At 37.2% G+C, this 20,574-nt stretch overlaps 1 protein-coding gene across 1 annotated transcript in view; it reads left to right on the top strand.

Moving 5' to 3' along the window:
• The window catches only part of TMTC2 (transmembrane O-mannosyltransferase targeting cadherins 2), a 448,793-nt gene extending 429,938 nt beyond the window's left edge, over positions 1–18,855 (top strand). The window contains exon 12 of the mRNA XM_044227017.1: positions 18,411–18,855. Within this exon, the coding sequence (XP_044082952.1) occupies positions 18,411–18,590 (180 nt within the window). The 3' untranslated portion in view covers positions 18,591–18,855. The remainder of the gene's footprint in view (positions 1–18,410) is intronic.
• Positions 18,856–20,574: the final 1,719 nt, after the last annotated feature.

Below are 20,574 nucleotides of genomic sequence, written 5' to 3'. Positions count from 1 at the left end.
CACAAGATAATGAAATAATCTCCTTACAATGTTAAAAGAAGGGGCACCTGGGTGGTTCAGATGGTTAAGCATCTGCCTTCAGCTCAGGTCATTGTCCCGGGGTCTTGTGCAATCCAGCCCCACATCGGGTTCCTGTGCAAGGTGGTGTGTGCTTTTCCTTCTCCCCTCTATACTCCCCTCCTGCTCTATCTCTTGCTGTCAAATAAATAAATAAAATCTTAAAAAAAAAAGATGTTAAAAGAAAATTTCTGTAATACTCTCAGCATTTGAGAATATTTTTCAACAATGTCAGAAGACACATTATATAATCAAAAATGGAAAAATATTACCATCAATAATCTTTTACTAAAGAAACATTTTCTAAAAGCTTCTGCTTTAGGAAGAATAGAAGTTCCAAAAGGAGAAGCTAAGATACAAGAAGGAGCGGCAAACATGGATATAAGTCTGAATGAATGAATGTTATATAATCTAATGACTGATGATTTTTGTGTGTTTCATGTTGGGGCCTAGGATGATGCGGCATCTTATTGACCTATCCCCACTTGACTTTGGCCAAAGATATATGGCAGAAGGGAAATTTTTCCCTAGGTGTCTGGGACTTTTTTTTGGCTTATGCCAGTGGGGGAGCCCAACAGAGGCATGGTATTACATTTCAAATTTAATATCTAAACACATAGAATATAGTAACATATTACGTAAGTAAAGATGCATAATAATAAGCAATGAAATTTGTGCTTGTGAACATCATGGAGCACTCCTTGGAACTCTGAAACTAACAATCACCAATAACTTCCATCTACCTCCGTGCTTCTTCCCTATCTCATCCCCTTGTCTCTCCCCACAAGAGATAATCACTATTTGAATCACCACACTGAATGCTGAAGTTAGTTTGTAACTATAAAATAATACTGCTGGTTATCATGTTAAATCCATGGTTCTTTTAATTTACTTAACATAAACATTTATTTTTCATCTATTAAATGCTATTGAGTTTGACACCAAATAAAAATGTGATCAGTATTGCTTTTAGCTAGCTGTGGAAGTGCAAGGAAAAATAAGATGATAAAACGTGAACTGCAAAGCACCTAGAACAATCTAATAACAAAATTAAGAAATGTGTTAATTATTAGAAACATCTTGGGACATGTTTTGGTGCCTTGCTTGCTTTCTTGGTGAAACTTCCAGAGTCTTTTTTTTTTTCCAATTTATTTATTTTCAGAAAAACAGTATTCATTATTTTTTCACCACACCCAGTGCTCCATGCAAGTTGTGCCCTCTATAATACCCACCACCTGGTACCCCAACCGCCCAACCCCCCGCCACTTCAAACACCTCAGATTGTTTTTCAGAGTCCATAGTCTCTCATGGTTCACCTCCCCTTCCAATTTACCCAAAAGCACATACCCTCCCCAATGTCCATAACCCTCCCCCCCTTCTCCCAACCCCCCTCCCCCCAGCAACCCACAGTTTGTTTCGTGAGATTAAGAGTCACTTATGGTTTGTCTCCTTCCCTATCCCATCTCGTTTCATGGATTCTTCTCCTACCCACTTAAGCCCCCATGTTGCATCACCACTTCCTCATATCAGGGAGATCATATGATAGTTGTCTTTCTCCGCTTGACTTATTTCACTAAGCATGATACGCTGTAGTTCCATCCATGTTGTCGCAAATGGCAAGATTTCGTTTCTTTTGATGGCTGCATAGTATTCCATTGTGTATATATACCACATCTTCTTGATCCATTCATCTGTTGATGGACATCTAGGTTCTTTCCATAGTTTGGCTATTGTGGACATTGCTGCTATAAACATTCGGGTGCACGTGCCCCTTTGGATCACTACGTTTGTATCTTTAGGGTAAATTCCCAGTAGTGCAATTGCTGGGTCATAGGGCAGTTCTATTTTCAACATTTTGAGGAACCTCCATGGTGTTTTCCAGAGTGGTTGCACCAGCTTGCATTCCCACCAACAGTGTAGGAGGGTTCCCCTTTCTCCGCATCCTCGCCAGCATCTGTCATTTCCTGACTTGTTGATTTTAGCCATTCTGACTGGTGTGAGGTGATATCTCATTGTGGTTTTGATTTGTATTTCCCTGATGCCGAGTGATATGGAGCACTTTCTCATGTGTCTGTTGGCCATCTGGATGTCTTCTTTGCAGAAACGTCTGTTCATGTCCTCTGCCCATTTCTTGATTGGATTATTTGTTCCTTGGGTGTTGAGTTTGCTAAGTTCTTTATAGATTTTGGACACTAGTCCTTTATCTGATATGTCGTTTGCAAATATCTTCTCCCATTCTGTCAGTTGTCTTTTGGTTTTGTTAACTGTTTCCTTCGCTGTGCAAAAGCTTTTGATTTTGATGAAATCCCAAAAGTTCATTTTTGCCTTTGCTTCCCTTGCCTTTGGTGATGTTCCTAGGAAGATGTTGCTGCGGCTGAGGTCGAAGAGGTTGCTGCCTGTGTTCTCCTCAAGGATTTTGATGGATTCCTTTCTCACATTGAGGTCCTTAATCCATTTTGAATCTATTTTTGTGTGTGGTGTAAGGAAATGGTCCAATTTCATTTTTCTGCATGTGGCTGTCCAATTTTCCCAACACCATTTATTGAAGAGGCTGTCTTTTTTCCATTGGACATTCTTTCCTGCTTTGTCGAAGATTAGTTGACCATAGAGTTGAGGGTCTATTTCTGGGCTCTCTATTCTGTTCCATTGGTCTATGTGTCTGTTTTTGTGCCAGTACCATGCTGTCTTGATCCAGAGTCTTAAATAATAGCTACATTAATGCATAAAGTTGTTAACAAGTGGAGAATATCTTTCAGCTTTCTTGTTTTATTTTTTCCTCTCTTTCCCTGTGTTCCTCTGTTTTTTTCTTAAATTCCACATATCAGTGAGATCATATGATAATTCTGTTTCTCTGATTGAGTTATTTCATTTAGCGCAATATCCTCTGGTTCCACCCATGTCATTGCAAATGGCAAGATTTTATTTTTTATGGCTATGTAATATTCCATTGTATGTATATCCCACACCTTATTTATCCATATCTTTAAGAAACCTAACTTTACTAAAACAGTTATCCTAACTAAAGCCTATTTTCACTAATATTTGTTTAAAAAAGCTGTTGTATTGTTTTCTCCTTGCTCTAGTCAAGATCATCTTAATCACCCCAGAAGACCCAGTTCTCACAGGTCGTCCACCGTGCCTAGAATCTAATCCCCATAAAACTCCCATGTATCCCTCTTTTGCCCGCATCACCTATCACTTTACAAGTCATGAAATAGTTTACCAACTTTGGTCTCCTAAGGGAGCTCTCTTGCCTGGTTGCTGTTTTCTATAACTCAGCGATTTCATTCAAACATCCCACAACCTGAGTACCACCTCCAGCTGTGGCACAAACATCCCAAATGCTTCAGCCCATAGCCAGGATCTACAATCCATTAAATCACCAGTGTTTCAATGTCCTTGACCACCTTATGCCTCACATACCTTCTTATTTAAATAAACTCCAAGATCAGTCATAGTAATCATTCCTTTGCTTCTTTTTGTGTCATCATACTTGACCAAATCGACACCTGGCTACATCCCTCTCTGCCTGCTTCTTGAAGCTAAACATAGCTAGAGAAAAACACAACTCACTATAAAGTTCAGTATCACTGGCCTCAAGTGAGCCTTCAGTGCTGGGTGACAGTCATGTTATTATCTAGTCCATTCTGTCTTGATAGTTTTCTAGATAACTTCGTATTCTACTCTCGCATCTAAGATTTCCAACATCTTTTTCCTCATCATCCCACTCCACTGACAGCTTTGCATCGTTTTTCATCGAGAACGCAGAAGTAATCAGAACTTTCACAAACCTCCATCCCCCCATCTAACCATCCATTTGCATTTGTGCCTTTAAGTGATACCTTTCTTCCTACTGTTATAAACAATCTCTACTTCTAGCTTAAATCAGCCTCTTCATTTCTTCACTAGATGCCTCTGTCCTTAACTATCGAAGGACAAGAGTCCTACAGTTACTTGCCTCTCTGTCACTCTCCCTGTCTTTCACTGTCTCTCCTGTATTAAAAAATTTCTCCTTTCTACTGAAATATCCCATCAGCATTTAAACATGATGTTATCTCTCCCCAAATTGAAAAACAAAAAGCCTCTCAAACCAATTTATGCCTCTACCTACCACTCCATTTTCCTCCTTCCCTTTATAGTGTAACTTTCCATTTTCATTTGGACCTGCTCCAGGCAGGCTTTTTCTCCAATGATGTCACCAAAGCTGTTCTTGTCAAAGTTACTGGAACAGCACTCAACAACATTAAATCCATTTGTTCTCAGTTCTAATTTTACTTGTCCTATCAGTAGCATTTGACACAGATGATTACTCATTCCTCCTTGAAACACTTTCTTCACTTGGTTTCCAGATTCTTAGCTCTGGTTCCTCTTAACCTTCATCCCCCTGGCTTGTTCTTTCCCAGCCATCCAATCTCTTGACCTTGATTTTTTTTTTCTTTTTTCTTGTATCATCACTTTCTCAGAATCATCACTTTCTCAGAATCTCATCCCCTCTCATGGCTTTAAATAGCATTGATGTACTGATGGCTCCCAAATTTAAATCTCCAGCTGAGATCTCTTCTTCAGACTCCAGACTAATCTACCCAGTGTTTACTTAGTATCCGTACTTGGAGAGATTCCCCCCACCCAAGCTACTAGTTCAGAATTGAACTCATGATCTTCTTCCCATGCCTTCTTGTCCCATGGTCTTTCCAGCAAATTGTTTCATTCTTCATTCAACAGCAAATTGTTTCATTCTTCTAATTGCACAGGCCAACTTCCACTGCTGCTATCCTTGTCAAAGACCTCGACATCACTGTTGATCTATAATACTGCAGTCAACTCCTTCATTAGTCTGCTTTCAAAATAGCATTCAAAGCTTGGCAGACCATGTCACTTCTTGTGCTGTTTACTCCCTTGCCTTCCTTAGTTCTACACTCAAATGCTGTCTTCTCTCAAGATCTTTAGAGATCTTCTTATTTAATATTGTATATGAGCGTTCAGCCAGCTTTTGTTGCACTGGACCAGGCGGTAAATAGTTTAGGTTTTGTGGCTCTACATCTCTGTTGCAGCTACTCGGTTGTGCTTTTGTAGCATGAAAGCAGCTGTAGACCATATGTACATGATTAAATGTGACTATTTTCCATTAAAACTTTATTTATGAGCATTGATATTAGAGTTTTATATAATTTTCATGTGCTGTGATGTATTATTCTTCCTCTTGAGTGAAAGGGCTGGGCTGGATATGACTTCCAGGCTATGGTTTGTTGACCAGTCTCCTTCCATACCTTTCTTCAACCTTGTACTTGCTGTATTTTTTATACTTTCATGTATCACAATATAATATACTATATATTTTGCTTATATTTTTGTGTTTATTATCTGTGTTTTAAAATAAGATATAAGCTCCGTGAGGCCAGGATTTTTAACTGTTTTGTGTACTGCTGAATTCCCAAAGTAGGTGCTCAAAAATTAGATTTTGAATGAATGAAAAAAATATATTTTAAAAAGAAATGAAGTTGGCTATAAGGGATGAGATATTTTAAGAACTCAGTTATTTTAGAAGTTATAGTTTCAAGGATTCTAAGATAGCATTTTAACCATATGCAGCTTGCAAAAGGTCCATTCATGACTTTCTCATTAAATTCTTCATTGTTATTTCTTTGTTAAAAATAATTTTTTCATCTCCCTTAAGTCCCATTTATTTAGTAAGAGATAGCTTCATACATCCATTCTCTTTTCATGGGATGGCCATACATACTTTCTGGCTTCCCATTGTTCCCCAGGTTCTGGAATTAAACAGACCTATAGATTAGCCAAAGGTACTCCTGCTGCTCTGTTGGAGGCTGATTTTCCACATGGCTGCTATAAATGATCATATTCCATAGCATCCTGGACTCAATTTCCTAAGAATATTGACTTTACAATTACCATTTCATTCCTTCTTCTCTCAGATGAACCAAAGAAGTTAACAAAGTTCTTCAACTTCTGTCTTTGACTGAAGTAAATAAAAGTGTTAAATTATAGGCATTAGAGCATAGCTTAATTTCTGTGAGCCATTTCAAGATACTGAAATTGGATTTAATTACTATATGTAATGGACATTAAACATTTATGAGATAAATGGCTTACAACTTAATTAGTTAGCTAAGTATTAATAAGATAATTTGTTTTAAGAATAACTAACATGTAATAACAGAATAAGATCTTGCTTCTGGTTTCTTATATGGAAGAATTAAAAAGCTGTGCCTTTCTTGTACTTCTAGAAAAGACCTTTATGTTTTACTTGTTCAACATGAATCCTTGGTAGAAGAGATATGTGGCTAAGTTCTTCTGTAGTTAAATATCAGATCACTATTCAAGGTTGTTGTATTACCAATGCAAAATGATGTTTTTTTTTTGAGGAGGTAAAAATGTATTACTGTGTGATTTTTATAAATATAGTTGGCATGTATCACATAATCATTTTGGTTCCCTAGCTCAGTATGGAAGATAAGTCTAAAAGAAGTCAGAGTTAGCATATGAGTATCAGTCATTGGGTTCAAAATATTTTATCTTGTTCTTCCTTCTTCAAGTCTCATTTGAGTTATTATTTGTGGCATAAGAATAAATAAGTATCCAGTAAATATATCTGAGGCCAGCAATTGGTTGGACTCTGGATCGGTGTGATTGCTTTATTGACTGCTTGTTATTTGCTTGGTTCTTTGTTTTATGTTAACTGAATAGACCAAGGAAGGGAGGCAAGAAAGTAAGGGTGTATCATTTTAAAAAATAGAGTTTCTCAGAGAAAAGAGAAGACATTGGTAGAGTAGGTAAAGGCGATACAAAATCATATCATATACAATTTAGGAAGCTATTATGCCAAAAAAATGTCATCAAGCCCACCTTTAAAACCATCTTGAAGATATAAAAATGTGCTAACTGTACAGGCTTGAAATTAGATGATTGATACAGTCTGAATGTAGCAATTTTGGGTATGAACATTTCAAAAATAAAGGCAAAAGTTGTGTTGAATGTGGGGATCTTAAGGGTACTATGTGAGGTTATACTGTGTGAGAGGCAGAAGTTCTGCCACTCAACCTGTCTTGATTTGCCATGAATTTAGATACACACATGCCATGTTTATTTTTACATTTTCAGCAAGTGTGACACTTTGGCAAGTGTATTGGCTTGGAGTCAGCATGGTTTCACCTTGATTGGTGTCCTGATGGAATATTTTTTGAAATGATGTGTGAAGACCTTGCATCACTATTTTTCCAAGCATGTATCAACAAAGTCTTGGTCCTATAAAAGTGCAAATAGAATGCCAGGCATCAGGCAGTGTGTTTACATTTTATTTTTAGTCCCTGGAAAGATTTATAGTTTCTGTAGGGATTGCTTTACCCCTGCTTGTTATGTTTGATCTGGTCATCCTAACTGAGAGTGTTAACAAAACTTTCCACTTGCTGTGTGTGTGAAGCTTATGGTCACTTCTCTTTGTGAAACAGATTTCTTCATATTCATTCTGTGGGTGGACAGTTGCTCCCTTCTAATGTCAGGTTGAAATGTGATTGATCTGAATGAAACTGTCACCCTTGAATGAATCCTGCTTATCTGCTTTGTCAAAGGAAAAACATGTCTTACTCATCTTTAAAGCATGTATGCCTGCTCTAAATTTCATTTAATCTACTGTTTTGAGGTCTCTGACATGCTCATTTCCATGTTTTTTTTTTAATGATTATTTTCAATAAGCCTGTTCAGGAATTTGTCATTTCAACAATATGCAGAGGGGAATCTTTCAGTTGACTTCCATCTGATCACATCTATTGATTGACAAACATAGAAGTCAGTTGGAGAAGTGATACACACATAGGTTTAAAACATTTTCCTGAATTTGATTGTCATGGCATCTGTTGAATCTTTACCCCAGTTGTAACTTGGATTTTGTCAATGTAGTATGTCCCTTCTTTGTATTTAAATTCAATTAGCTAACATACAGAACATCACTAGTTTCAGATGTAGAGTTCAGTAATTCATCAGTTGCATGTAACACCTGGTGCCCATCAACTTCTTAAACTCAACACCCAATGTAGTATGTCTGTAGCTCTTGCTGCATTGTGTGTGTGTGTGTTTTTTTTTAAATCAGATGAAAAAAAAAATCAGATGATCTATTTGCGTGACAAAAAAAGCCAGTCCCTCCAAAAAAAAGAAAAAAGGAAAAAAAAAAAATGTTTTTCTCGGCCTTTCTCTCCCATGACAATTAAGTTCTTAAGTATTGTAAACTCAAATCTCAACTTCCAGCGTATCTCTGAGATACATTTTAATAACAACATAATTACCCCAGGGACATGTTTCAACTCCTTGGAATGAGCATCATTTTATTAGATATATTCAAACTCATGCTTCACACATACGCATGTGGATGGCCCACACAGCTGGAAATCTTTCTGCGTAATACCGTTATGATTGAGAAAGCATGCACGTGTTCTTCCCTCCCCTTCATACCAAAAAGAAGCGAATCAAGTGTAGAGTGAATTATGTTGCTTAAATCACATTTGGAAACAGACAAGGAATTTGGTTCAAAGAAAAGGAAAAGAAGATGTTGTAGGTTTTCGTAGCAGATATCCGCATTTTTAAGAGCAAAGACAGCTCTTGGTGTTTTTCAGATAGATTTTGCCTGTGGTGTAGATTCTTTCCCAGATTTCATTCCTTTAAGGTTTTTAACCTTCATAAATTCTACTTATTTTCGTTCTTCTAATCTGCATGCAGTTTAAGTCATATGTTTTCTCACTTACATAGAACTTTTATTTATAGTTTTACTTCAAATGATGAACTACGTGCTTATCGCCAATCAAGATAAATAGCATACTGATTGCCTTTTATAAAAGCCATGAGTGACACTTAGGTGGCCTGAAATCCAAGCTTCCCATTTGGATCATGTAAGAGATGTTCTTAGGAAACTAAGGACATCAGGAAAACCTGTCTTTGAAATAGAATAATCTCCAGTGAAGAATAATTTCTGAGTTACAGTCTTAATTTAGTATGTGCACTTTAAATTCTGTTAGCAGTAACTACCACCTTTGAAATGACTCTGTTACAATCACTGTTTGCTATCCCCCAAACCACAGCTTTTGGCATTTTGATTGCCATAGAAATGAATAGCACTCCACATTGTGGCAATCACACCCATCATAAAAGTTAAATGAACATTCTTGCAACACCCGCTGGGATGGGGCAGATGTAGGAGGGAAGGATTGAGCACACAGGATAAAATGTGTCACTGAGATACTGAAACTAGTCCCTTAATACAGCGTTGTGTCTTGCTTGTCACCTGTACCTCTTTTATTTTATTCAAAGCTATTTCAAAAACGCAAATACTGTGTTGAAACTGAGAATCACAATGAATCATTTCTATTATCTGTCAGAGTTTGCCTTGCCATTGATAAATCCCCCATGTTGTTTTCCCTTGCTATGTGTACAGTTTGGTAAATCTTTTTGCAGAGATACTTTATTCAAAATATGATTATAGTCAAACTATGACTACAAAGAACTGTCATTTCTGAACTGAGACTACAGCAGTACATGTGGATTTTTTGTCTTATCACAGAATTTTGTAGCAGATCTTTTAGTTTACTGTATCAGTATTTCATTCTTTAATATGATTTTTTTGGCCCATTTTGATTTGGTCTCAAAAAGGTTACAGCATGGCTCTCACTATTGACATCTTAATCTCCGAACTAATTGAAATACAGACTCTTCTCTGTTAGGGCTTCTGTCCATTGTTGGCTCTGTTCTCAGCAGTTTGCTGAAAACACTTCTAAAAAGTAACAAGTTGATTTTGACGTGACAACCAATTTCAAAAGTTTGTATGCCATTCTCATTTTGAAAGAATCAAAGACTAGAAGCAACCTGACAATTCGTCTTGTCTAATAGCCTCAGAGCCATAAGGAAGTAATCTCCCCTCTCTCTCCTCCACAGCTCACCCTTCTAGACATCTCTGATTCCTCTCTGTAGAAGAAAAATTTGTATCCATGCTCTGGACTATAAACATCTTGAGGGCAGTGAATCCATCTGTGAAGTCTCCTGTAGTGCTTAGAACAATGAATGGATAACAGTTACACGGATCTCATAAATTTGAGGGGCATAAACAGTTTGTGATAAATGCCAAATGTGCAGTTAAAGTTAGCTAAGACTGTATACAGACTAAAAAAATACTGTTCTTGTTTGGCACTTTTCTAGAGTGTCTGACAGCAACCTTGACATACAGTAGGAGCTTAATAAATGTTTATTAAGTTACTTTGAGATCAGGCTAGAATTCACCTCTTCTAGGTCAGCTCTTTCTGCTAAATCAAATTTTTTTTTCTTCTTTCAACAGGCATTCATTGAGAATTTCTTTCATATGGCAGAGCCTGGCACTAGCATTATAAAGACAGTTAAAATAAATTCACTGTCTGTTTCACTCTCCAGCAAAGAAGACAGATGCTTTTAACAAGTAGATATAATTCATTGTAGTAAGTGTTGTAATTAATGTATGTAGACAGTACTATGGGAACATAGAGAAGTAAGGTATGAATAAGATATTGTTAAACTCTTTTTTTTTTTTTAAATGAGAAGTTGGCTGGAAAGAAAATGGAAGAAGGGCTTTGTCAGAGAAGCAGTCTGATAAAAAAAAATGATGCTCAAAATTGCACATGGCAGAAATAGATGTTTCACATGGCTCACTCAGTGGGTATATTGAGGGCTTTTTTGGGTGCCATGTAGTAATCGGTTTCTTGGCACTGAGCTGAAGAGTGTGAATTCTTTGCTGTAGGCACAGGTTGACCCTCTGAAACCCCACTTGTGTTTAAAAAAGACAAATGGTTTCGTGGGAGATAGATTGGGGCAAAGCAAGAATTGAAGATGGAAGGACAAAAGGAGACTGACAGAATTTAGGAACAGATGATATATAGGAGACAGTGGCATTAAAAATGGAGGGTGATAAAGAGAGGGAGAATACGAAGCATACTGTTTGCTTTAAATTTTCTTGTCCCTAAGAAAAATAACTAATAAGGAAGCCAGCAAGAACATAAAGACAGAAACAGGCCACAAAGAAAAGTCAGTTCTGTGTGGGGCTAACTAGGAGCTGCCAGCCTTCACCCACATGTCGTCGTCCAAGATTCCCCAGCATTGCTACGAGACATCATTGTGGATCCTGTGGCTCTTCTCTAGTGCCCAGATTTCTGTCCTCTTCCCACCCACATTGAAAGTGTACCTCTATCGAGGATTTTCCATTTTGTGCATAACAGATTTTTCGTCTTAGAAACAGCACTTATCCGATTAGCCGTCTTGGGAAAGTGACTGACCAGGAAAACACTAGACCAGACAGTCCTATCTGGGGCTGTTTTGAGGTGGTGGGAGCTCTGTGTAATTCCCTTATTTTCAAATACCACCGTGTAGGCGCCAACCCATACTGCTCCAGGAAATTCAATTGGGTAAGCAATTTCAACTGTATGGCTACAGCTGAATGATAGAAGGTAGCCTTTGTTAAGTTATTCACTAACTATTTGAAAAACAATGAGAATCCATTTAAAACTTCAGCCTGGGTAAATTCAGTCTAATTGTTAAAGACCAGGTGGACAATGAAAAGAAAAAGGGAAAAGCTAATAAACACAAAAATGTTATTGGCCTTTGTAGTAATCAGGGAAAAGAAGTCAGACACAGAATAAGATACTATTTTACCATTTTAAATTTGCAAAAATTAAAGGGTCAGACAATGTCAAGTATCATTAAGGATGACGGAATAAAAGAACCCCTGTTACATGTTGATGCTTGCACATTTGTTAACAACCACACTGAAGAAGAACTTGGTAACATCTGCCAAAGATGCAGATCCTCTGTGATCCAGAAGGTCCAATCTTCAAAACTCTCCCAATAAGTATGTATAGAGATAGCCACAAGAATATGGGTGGCAGTCTTCTTTTAAAGAATTTCTAAGTTCATCCTTAAGAGAATGGGTAGTCATTCAATGGAATGAATGAACTGAACCTTACATATATGAACATGGATAAATCTGAAAAACAAAACGATGAGCAAAAAATCCAGGTTTCTTAAGTGTGCTTGGTGGGATGACATCTCATGATGGATGATGACAAATTTATGAAATCAAAACTTATAGAAGATTGTCCATTTATTATGCGTACAAAAAATATAAGTGTGAAATGTATTGGAATGATAACCAACTTCAGGAATGGTGGTTTTCTTGAGAGAATGGGGGTGAGTTCAGTAGTATGATAGCAAGAGATATTTGAGGGTTTATGTTGTCTTTATAAAGCTTCATTTGTTAGGCAAGTACCGCTTTTCTTGTACTCTCTGAAGCTTTTGTTTGGATACCTATAATACTTATAGTAATAACCCTGCACATGGTTTTACTCATGTGTTCATTCATTAATTTAATCTGTCACCTGTTAATCTGTTCAACTACCCATTCACTTGTTATTCTTCTTTCTTAAAATAATTTTATTTAAATAATCCAAGAAATGGTGATTAGGGCTTAAAACAAGTAGGGAGAGAGGGACCAAGAAGAATTAGAAGACAAATTAAAGGGAGATGATTGGGTAAAGTCAAGATTTAACAATTGGATGTACATATATATGTGTATATAAAGAAAGGCAAGAAACCAAGGATAATTTATTCAGGTTTCTAGTTTGACATTGACTGTTAAGCATGCCAGTGAGACAGAGGAGGAGGAATGATATTGGAGCAGAGCGGGAATAAGTTATCAAAACTTTGATACTTTTTCTTCATAAGACTGACTGATAATCTTTAATTCAGTAATTACTTACTAAATATCTACGTGCACAAGGCACAGTAAATAGAAAGAAATCCTTTAAATTTATGTGTAAATACTCTTTTTCATGAATATGGGTTTTTTTTTTAAGTTTATACCATTACTTTTTAAGCATCGTGGTACAGTTCCTGCAGTGTCAATAGATTCAGTTGGGTAAGCAATTTCAACTGAATGAATACTGTTGAATGATAGTTTGTAGCCTTCGTTAAGCTAGTAACTATTTGAAAAAGAGAATCCATTAAGAACAGCTTGGAAAAGTCATTTTTAAGTTTTCAAATTATATTCAAAAGTTAAAGGTGGTTATCTTGAAAACATCCCCCAAATTTAGTGTATTAATTAGTAGCTGGATAAGGCTAACCTCAGAAATTCCTCCTCAAAAGTTATCTAGTTCATATAACAGTAAATACACGACTCTATGGATGAATTCAGCAACACTCTAAATGGGAATAAGCAGATTTATAAAATTAGAAATATGGGTCAAATATTTCTATCTTCATCTTTTTCAAAGCTTCTGTTGCCTATTGATTTACCCTCGCCAAAGGGAAGTGGTTCACAGGCACTGATGGGATAAGAAGACCCAATTGTTGGGGTGCCTGGGTGGCTCAGTAGGTTAAAGCCTCTGCCTTTGGCTCAGGTCATGATCCCAGGGTCCCGGGATCAAGCCCCGCATCAGGTTCTCTGCTCAGTGGGGAGCCTGATTCCCTCCACCCCCCCTGCCTCTCTGCCTAATTGTGATTTCTGTCTGTCAAATAAATAAATAAAATCTTTAAAAACAAACAAACAAAAAAAAGAAGACCCAATTGTAGTATAGATTTCCAACTCCTGCCTCATCAGACCATCTCAACTAAGCTCTTTTCCATTTTTTAGGTTCTACCCAAATTCTCTCTTCAAAGTTCTACTTTTTAGTCCTGTTCTCAGTGAAAACATGAGTGCCCAATCCTAATTGCCCATATGGTTTTACTATTCCTCCTCCATAGATATGTCTCCAAGACTACTTAATAGGTAAAGTTCAGGGAAATAACTTTGTTTTCTAATCCCATGTGCTTGGGATAGCTTATGAGCTCACCTGAATTCCTTGGGTGGTGTTAGACTAGAATCAGACCTGCATAATCTTGCCTTTGCTCTACCCCACCCCATTATACACCTATTACTTGAATTTTGCTTATTTCCTCTAATGTTGGAGAAATAAGCCAAAGACCACAGTCAAGTAACCATAAAGTCACAATTCCCCAGAGACTTGAAAAAGCCGTCATCTGCTGCCTTGGTATGGCTACCAGTCAGCCCTTTTGATCTAAAGCATCTGTCTTTTTCAAGGAAATAAGAAAGGTCTGGTTCTCCTTTCTAGTCTGTGAAGTGGGAGGCAGTATCATTTGTTGTACGGAGCCACAAGCTCCATTTTACTGGGTTGCAAGCTTGCTGACTGCTGCATGTTAACATGCTGAAAATTTCATCAGCTGTCTTTAATAAAAGATGTGTGTGAGGGAAGACATCAGCCGTTGTGGTTGGGTTTCTGTTCCTCAGCCCATGAGTCACAGCAGACAGAGAGAAACGACGCCAGTGTGTTATCAGACAGTCAGTCACCTGGACCTCTTGCCTTTCAGTTATGTGGCTACAGAGTCTTTAATTCTGTTCACAAACTTATACATGCTCCTATTTGGTTATCAAAAGGCTTTTTATGCCCCCTCCTGTCTATTACTATTTAGTCACTTACAGCTTCTGTTAATAAAGTTTCACTTGAACATTTACTACTTTAAATAATGGCATGACCAAAAGAATTCATTTCATGGAAGAAAAGACATTTGATCTGGTATTTTTTGTTTTGTAAGTGACTTCATTCTCCCATATGAAACTCGTAAGTTGGACAGTAACACGACTTAAGATCAGGAAATAACCTCTACAACACTGCTTCTCAAAGTGTGATGAGTATACAAAACACCTGGGGAACTTTTTAAAGTTCAGATTCTGATTTGCTAGTTGGTACCTGAAATTCTGCATTTCTGCCAAACTCCCAGGGGATGCTGAGGCTTCTCCCTGAACTAGAGGCAAGACTAGAAGACCTACAGGCATTCAGTCCCTTGGGCATCCAGTAAGCTACTGCTGGTCACTGCTGGAATGCCTTGTCTTCGAATAAAGAAAACAACCATATAACAAAAAGTAACCTATATCTAGTTTTATTTGTAAATTTTTAACAAACACATGAAACTGTTTATGTCAAAATTACTGTTGACACTTCCAAGCTGTTATCTAAGGCAGTGGAACCTGTCACTTGGATCACGTTTGGGCATACATGCAGTTTCCCTCAGTTTCCACTCACTCAAGCAAGAAGCTATCGTGATGTTTCATTTTATTTTTTTAAGATTTTATTTATTTATTTATTTGTCAGAGAGAAAGAGAACACAAGGAGGGCAAGCAGCAGGCAGAGGGAGAAGTAGGCTCCCTGACAAGCAGGGATCCCCATGCAGCGCTTAGCCTCAGGACTCTGAGATCAGGACTGGATCCGAAGGCAGATGCTTAATTGTCTAAGCCACTCAGGTGTCCCTATAGTGATATTTTTTAAAGTATTGGATAATGATAGGTGTTTGTAGGTTTTTAAAATAAAAATCTTTTTTATTCTAGTAAGATAGATATATTCAGACCAAAATGTTATTACCTAAACATAGAAATCACTAGCTGCTTAAAAATATTATGTTCTTAAATGTATACATTTTTAGTTTACTTGGCTTTTTACTCTTTAAGGAGCACAGTGAGTTTATGTAAACTTTTATGGGCTCTGATTAACTTCCTAATGTCAATTTTTTATTATTTTTTTAATGAATAACATGCTAGGGTGGATAATGCAAAATTGAAGTTATTCCAAAAATGCTATTATAATTTGCATTCAGAACTCATTTTGATGACAAACTTCCTAATTGTGCTTTTTCTAGAATGATATTCAGCTTTCCCTTTTCATCATTTGATGGTAGGGAGGTGTCTTCAAAGTGTTCCAGGGACAGACGAACCCGGGATGTGAGTTAGTAACAATAGTAAAGCCTGTTTCTGTGGTTGGGCCTTCTTCACCACGTGTATTCACATCTCTCCCTTCCAGCTTTAGCCTGAGAAAGGCCACGGAGCTGGGAAGGGTGGTAGAGCCAGGCCACAGATCCAGAGCATTGGCTTTCCGTGGTCACTGGCAGGAGTTTCTGCTTTGTGTTTTTGAGATGATAGGGAGACAGAGGAGAAGAGAGAAGAGCCCATAATATTGTATTCTCATGTAATCTCAGCAGCAATTCTGCAAAGCGAGTACTGTTATCATCCCGTTTCTGGAAGAAACTGAGGTCTCGAGTGATCACTCAACTTGTCTGAATGCACACGGCAGAACTGGCACTGGAAGCTAGGCATTGTGACTCTGTGACTTTTGAGTGTTTTTAATAATCCCTTGAATTGTAATTATAGTGAGGCATGGATACTTCGATAACAAAAGTGATTCAAGAAATAATGACTACCCCACAGAGCCATCTGGTTTCTCTCAGCCCCCGTCCCTGGGTCCCTTCTATTTCTGGTTAGCCAGGAATGGTCTCCAACTGGAGTCCTCCCTCCCCGTATCCTCTCTTCCCACTCAGGATAGCGGAAGTCTAAACATTTTATCTACTTAGCATCTCTAGTAATTCAGACTGTGAACACACTTTGTCATTAGTGTAGTATCTGTTTACTGATAGTTGTGCTAAGCTCTGTGAGGGAACATAATTGAGAAATATGTCTAGGCATCAAGAAACTCAAGATAATAACGGGCAGAATGATAACAACGTTCTTTTGGGAAGATAGAGTAGGTGGTATTATTTTGGGTTCCCAGGGTGGAGCTTCATTGTACATGTAATTTAGAGCTGTGTTTGTTTGGACTGGGACTTAAAATTAGAAATTGACCATCTGTATTTTCCTTGATAAGTATGGGGTCATTCTGACCAAAAAGATTTTTGAAGGTCAGGCATAGCTTATATTTGCAATATTATTTTTGGAAAAGAAAAAAAGGATGTAGAAAAGTTTGAAAATAATGCCCCGTAGTTGAGGACTTGAGAGAATTTTTCCATATATCCAGAGACATTATGTAGCCGTTGAAATAAAAATTATAAAGTATGTATAACAGCATAAAAATCATAAATATGCATGTGCTGTTTACCTCAAGCAGAATAAAAGGAGGAAAAATATGATAGCAGACCTCACCAAGATTACAGTCGGTGGTTGAGCAAGAATTCAAATCCAGACCTCTTAAAATCCATATCTGATCATCTCTTTCCAGTTGGTTTATTCTGAGCTATTCAGCCCTGCCCCCAGCATTGGTTTTTGTTCAGAAATAATTGTTTTCGCAGTAAAGAGTGGACTCACTTGAATTTAGGTGAAAAATGCACACATTTTGTGAAAATACTGAATTGTAAAAATAATTGTGAATTATTTTACACTGCATCAAAGAGTTGTCAGGACAATTAATAGTTGACACCATCTGTAAAATGAAAACACAATCTTAGCATAAACATTTTTAGTTTTATCTGATATTTGAAATATGCATTTGTGTAAGTGCCAAAATATTAGCTGCTCTGTTAGCCAGAAAGTTCCAGCAATAAGACAAGAGCAGAACAGCCTTTATTTGTAGATAGGAAGCAAAGTATTTTTTCTTTTGGGAAGGACTTTTTTGTTGTTAGTGAATGTCTGAGAATTTGGGGATAGAGACCATTGTGTTAAGTTAATGGTATATAACTCATATATATATAGATATATTTTTTTTTAACTTGGCCTTTCATATGATAGTTTTGTGTTGCAAATATCACACATTACAAAAAATTTTGTGTTGGAGAATCACAACTACTTTTAAGCAAATAATATAAAACTTTTCTTACAGAAATTATATTTTTATGTACTATATTATATCTGTTTTGGTATGTTGTTATTTTGCTGTATTTATAATAAGCATTCACCATTAGAAGTTTGAAAGATTGACTTCACAAGGAGATCTTTGTCTCATTAAACTACTTGGATTAGATTTGGAAAGGATGTTAGTGGTTACATTTGAATTTTTTTTCCAGGGTTTTTACCCTGAAAACATCAGTAAGATTTTACAAAATTTTAACTTATTTACTTATGTTTGCCTAAGTGGCCTGGGATATTGCTAAGGAGAGGAAACAAAGAGTGGGTAGATGTAGATTTATCAGGTTTTCCAACTTAGTATTTCTTGGCATTGAGTTGAAAAAAGAAAGCGCAGTTTTATCTGAAAATGTAGGACTTTAACCTTTTTTCTCAGAAAAGTACAGTCTGACTAGGTTACTAGGTTTTCATATGTAACCTGTGCTTTCTCATTAAAGAAGAATATTTTTCAAGCTGCCTGCCCTGTTTAAAGCACAAAGTACACCAGCTGTTTGAAAACTTTTTTTTTTTCTTCCTAGTTATCTTGGTCTATTTGTATAAATTGTTAAATTGCTTCCATAAAATGCCTCCAGACATAAGGGAATCATTTGCATAAGTGGATGAAGATTTTTGTCTTCCATGAAGGAAAGCTTGAAACAAGACTCTTAATCATTTTCCTCCCTCTCTCTGGTTCTAGTATCCGGCAGCTCTGATGAACCTGGGAGCTATTCTCCATCTCAATGGCCGGCTGCAAAAGGCTGAGGCCAACTACCTGCGGGCGCTGCAGCTCAAGCCAGATGACGTCATCACGCAGTCCAATCTCCGCAAACTGTGGAATATCATGGAGAAGCAAGGTTTAAAGACTTCCAAGACTTGACACTGGAGGGCAGTACCTCGCCCTCCTCCATATTAGGAAGCTGGCTTCATGAATGAACAGAACTTCCCAGCAGTGCTATGACAAGAGCTAGTATGGACTTCAAGATGGGGGCAGAGGTCACTGAGGTCACTGCCACTTCTGGGAGTATTCACTTCGTTGTTGGCACAGCCGTTAACACCAAAAAGGGGAACATTGGAAACCTCCTGAAGGATGTAATTGTTACCCATAGAACTATAAACCAGAGCACTTAAAACAGGATCTTATGGCATTGGGAGGGTGGGGGAGGGTGGGGCTGGGGGAGGGAATCTAAGTTACAAATTTTGCTCATTCTTGAAAGCTAATTTAGAAATTCTATTGTTCCTTAAACACTGTGAGAGGAAGTCAGAGGGTCTGTTCAGCCCCGGTAAGCTATTAAGATCAAGTGTTAATAGGGAATGATTCAAGTGTGGTGTGAATCCCAGTGAGCTGGCCAGTTGTCCTGACGCTGCTGTCTTCCCTCTTCCGGACAGCCTGCTTATCAATTTCTGAAACTTAGGGAAAAAAAAATTTTTTTTTTAAAGTACATCAGGATCTGTCAGAATCTAGTTATTTCCTGACTATCGCACATAACATTTTATGATTTGGATGTCACAGTCTTCATTTCTTTTGGACGGCATTTGCTTTTCGTGTTCTGAGCAGAGCTAACTACGTTTCACACTGGTGTTGCAGGACGGGTTGGGGAGACCTTAAAAGTGTCGGCAGGCATTTTTTATTTTAATGTCACCAACATATTCCCCCAAACTGCCTTGGAGAATTCATTGTATTAATTCTAAGGCTTTTGAAATGGCTCTTCCTGGTTAATGCACATGCTTATATAAGGATTACATCTAAAGAGCTTAAAAGTGATCTAGTTCGGATAACTAACCAGCAGCTGTTAGACAAAAGGGAAGGTGCTATGTGCTTCCCAGATGTTACTGACTTAAAAAATCAAGTCTGCGCAAAGAAGTGTATCATAATGGCTGCCAATGATTTTATATTTTAGAAAGAGTTGGTATAAAATGCTAATCCCTTTCTAATAGGTTCCTAAACAGCAATGCTGCTGTTTTTAAGGAGTAATTTTTACTGGTTTTGCTCTTCCTATAAGACATCAAAAAATGACCTATTTTAAGCGATAGTAGAGTATAGCATCAACCCGTGTGTTTCTAGGTCTTCTGCCAAGTGCTTTTCACAGTTGAACACTAATTCCACTAGCATACTGGTATTTTACTTCTTTACCTATTAGTAACCACTTCAGTGATCATTACACAAGTAAAAATGAAGTAGAGAAAAACATTTATCGAACATTTTTTTGGCTTGGAAACTTTGCTACTAAAAATTAACTTTGCAAAAGGGTTCACTATCAACTTCATAGAGAAAGTAGCTATAGAGTACCCTGCATATTTATTTATTTATTATTCTACCATAGCAAAATAACAAAACAAAACTTGATTCATTAAGTCAGTTCTTTGCAACTGAAAATTAGCTTTTCCTCCTTTCCTTTAACACTTCATGTAAATATCGGTCAGCGTCCCCACTAAAAGGAGGCTGGACATACATAATACATCATCTTATGTTTTCTCCATATTTTAAATGTTTTCCTACATATCTGAGTAAAGTGGGATAAAGAATTTAAAGTAGTGTTCCTATGGCATTAGAGTTTTTTTAAGAAGGGCAGATGTAGTGAGAGAGGTCTGTTAATGGCATTAATAAAAAGGCCTTCCTAATGTGTATATTATTTCATAAACATTTCATGGATGGGGCCAAAGGTTAAATTATAACTAAATCACTGTGTCTTCAGAATGATATTTAACATTTAACAACAGCAAACCCGTGGTCAAACCAAAAATGTGGGTTGAAGTGTATTTTTCATCTTCTAGTGCATTGGCAATTGCTAAAAAAAAAAAAAAAAGTAAGTAAATAAATAAGGAATTTAATATAAGGATATAGAGATAAATTCAATGTCTAA

The sequence above is a fragment of the Neovison vison genome, chromosome 12 (genome assembly GCF_020171115.1).
Source record: "Neovison vison isolate M4711 chromosome 12, ASM_NN_V1, whole genome shotgun sequence".
Classification (NCBI taxonomy): Eukaryota; Metazoa; Chordata; class Mammalia; order Carnivora; family Mustelidae; genus Neogale; species Neogale vison.
The sequence above is the reverse complement of the archived record's forward strand: the minus strand, read 5'-3'. Positions and strand labels throughout refer to the sequence as shown.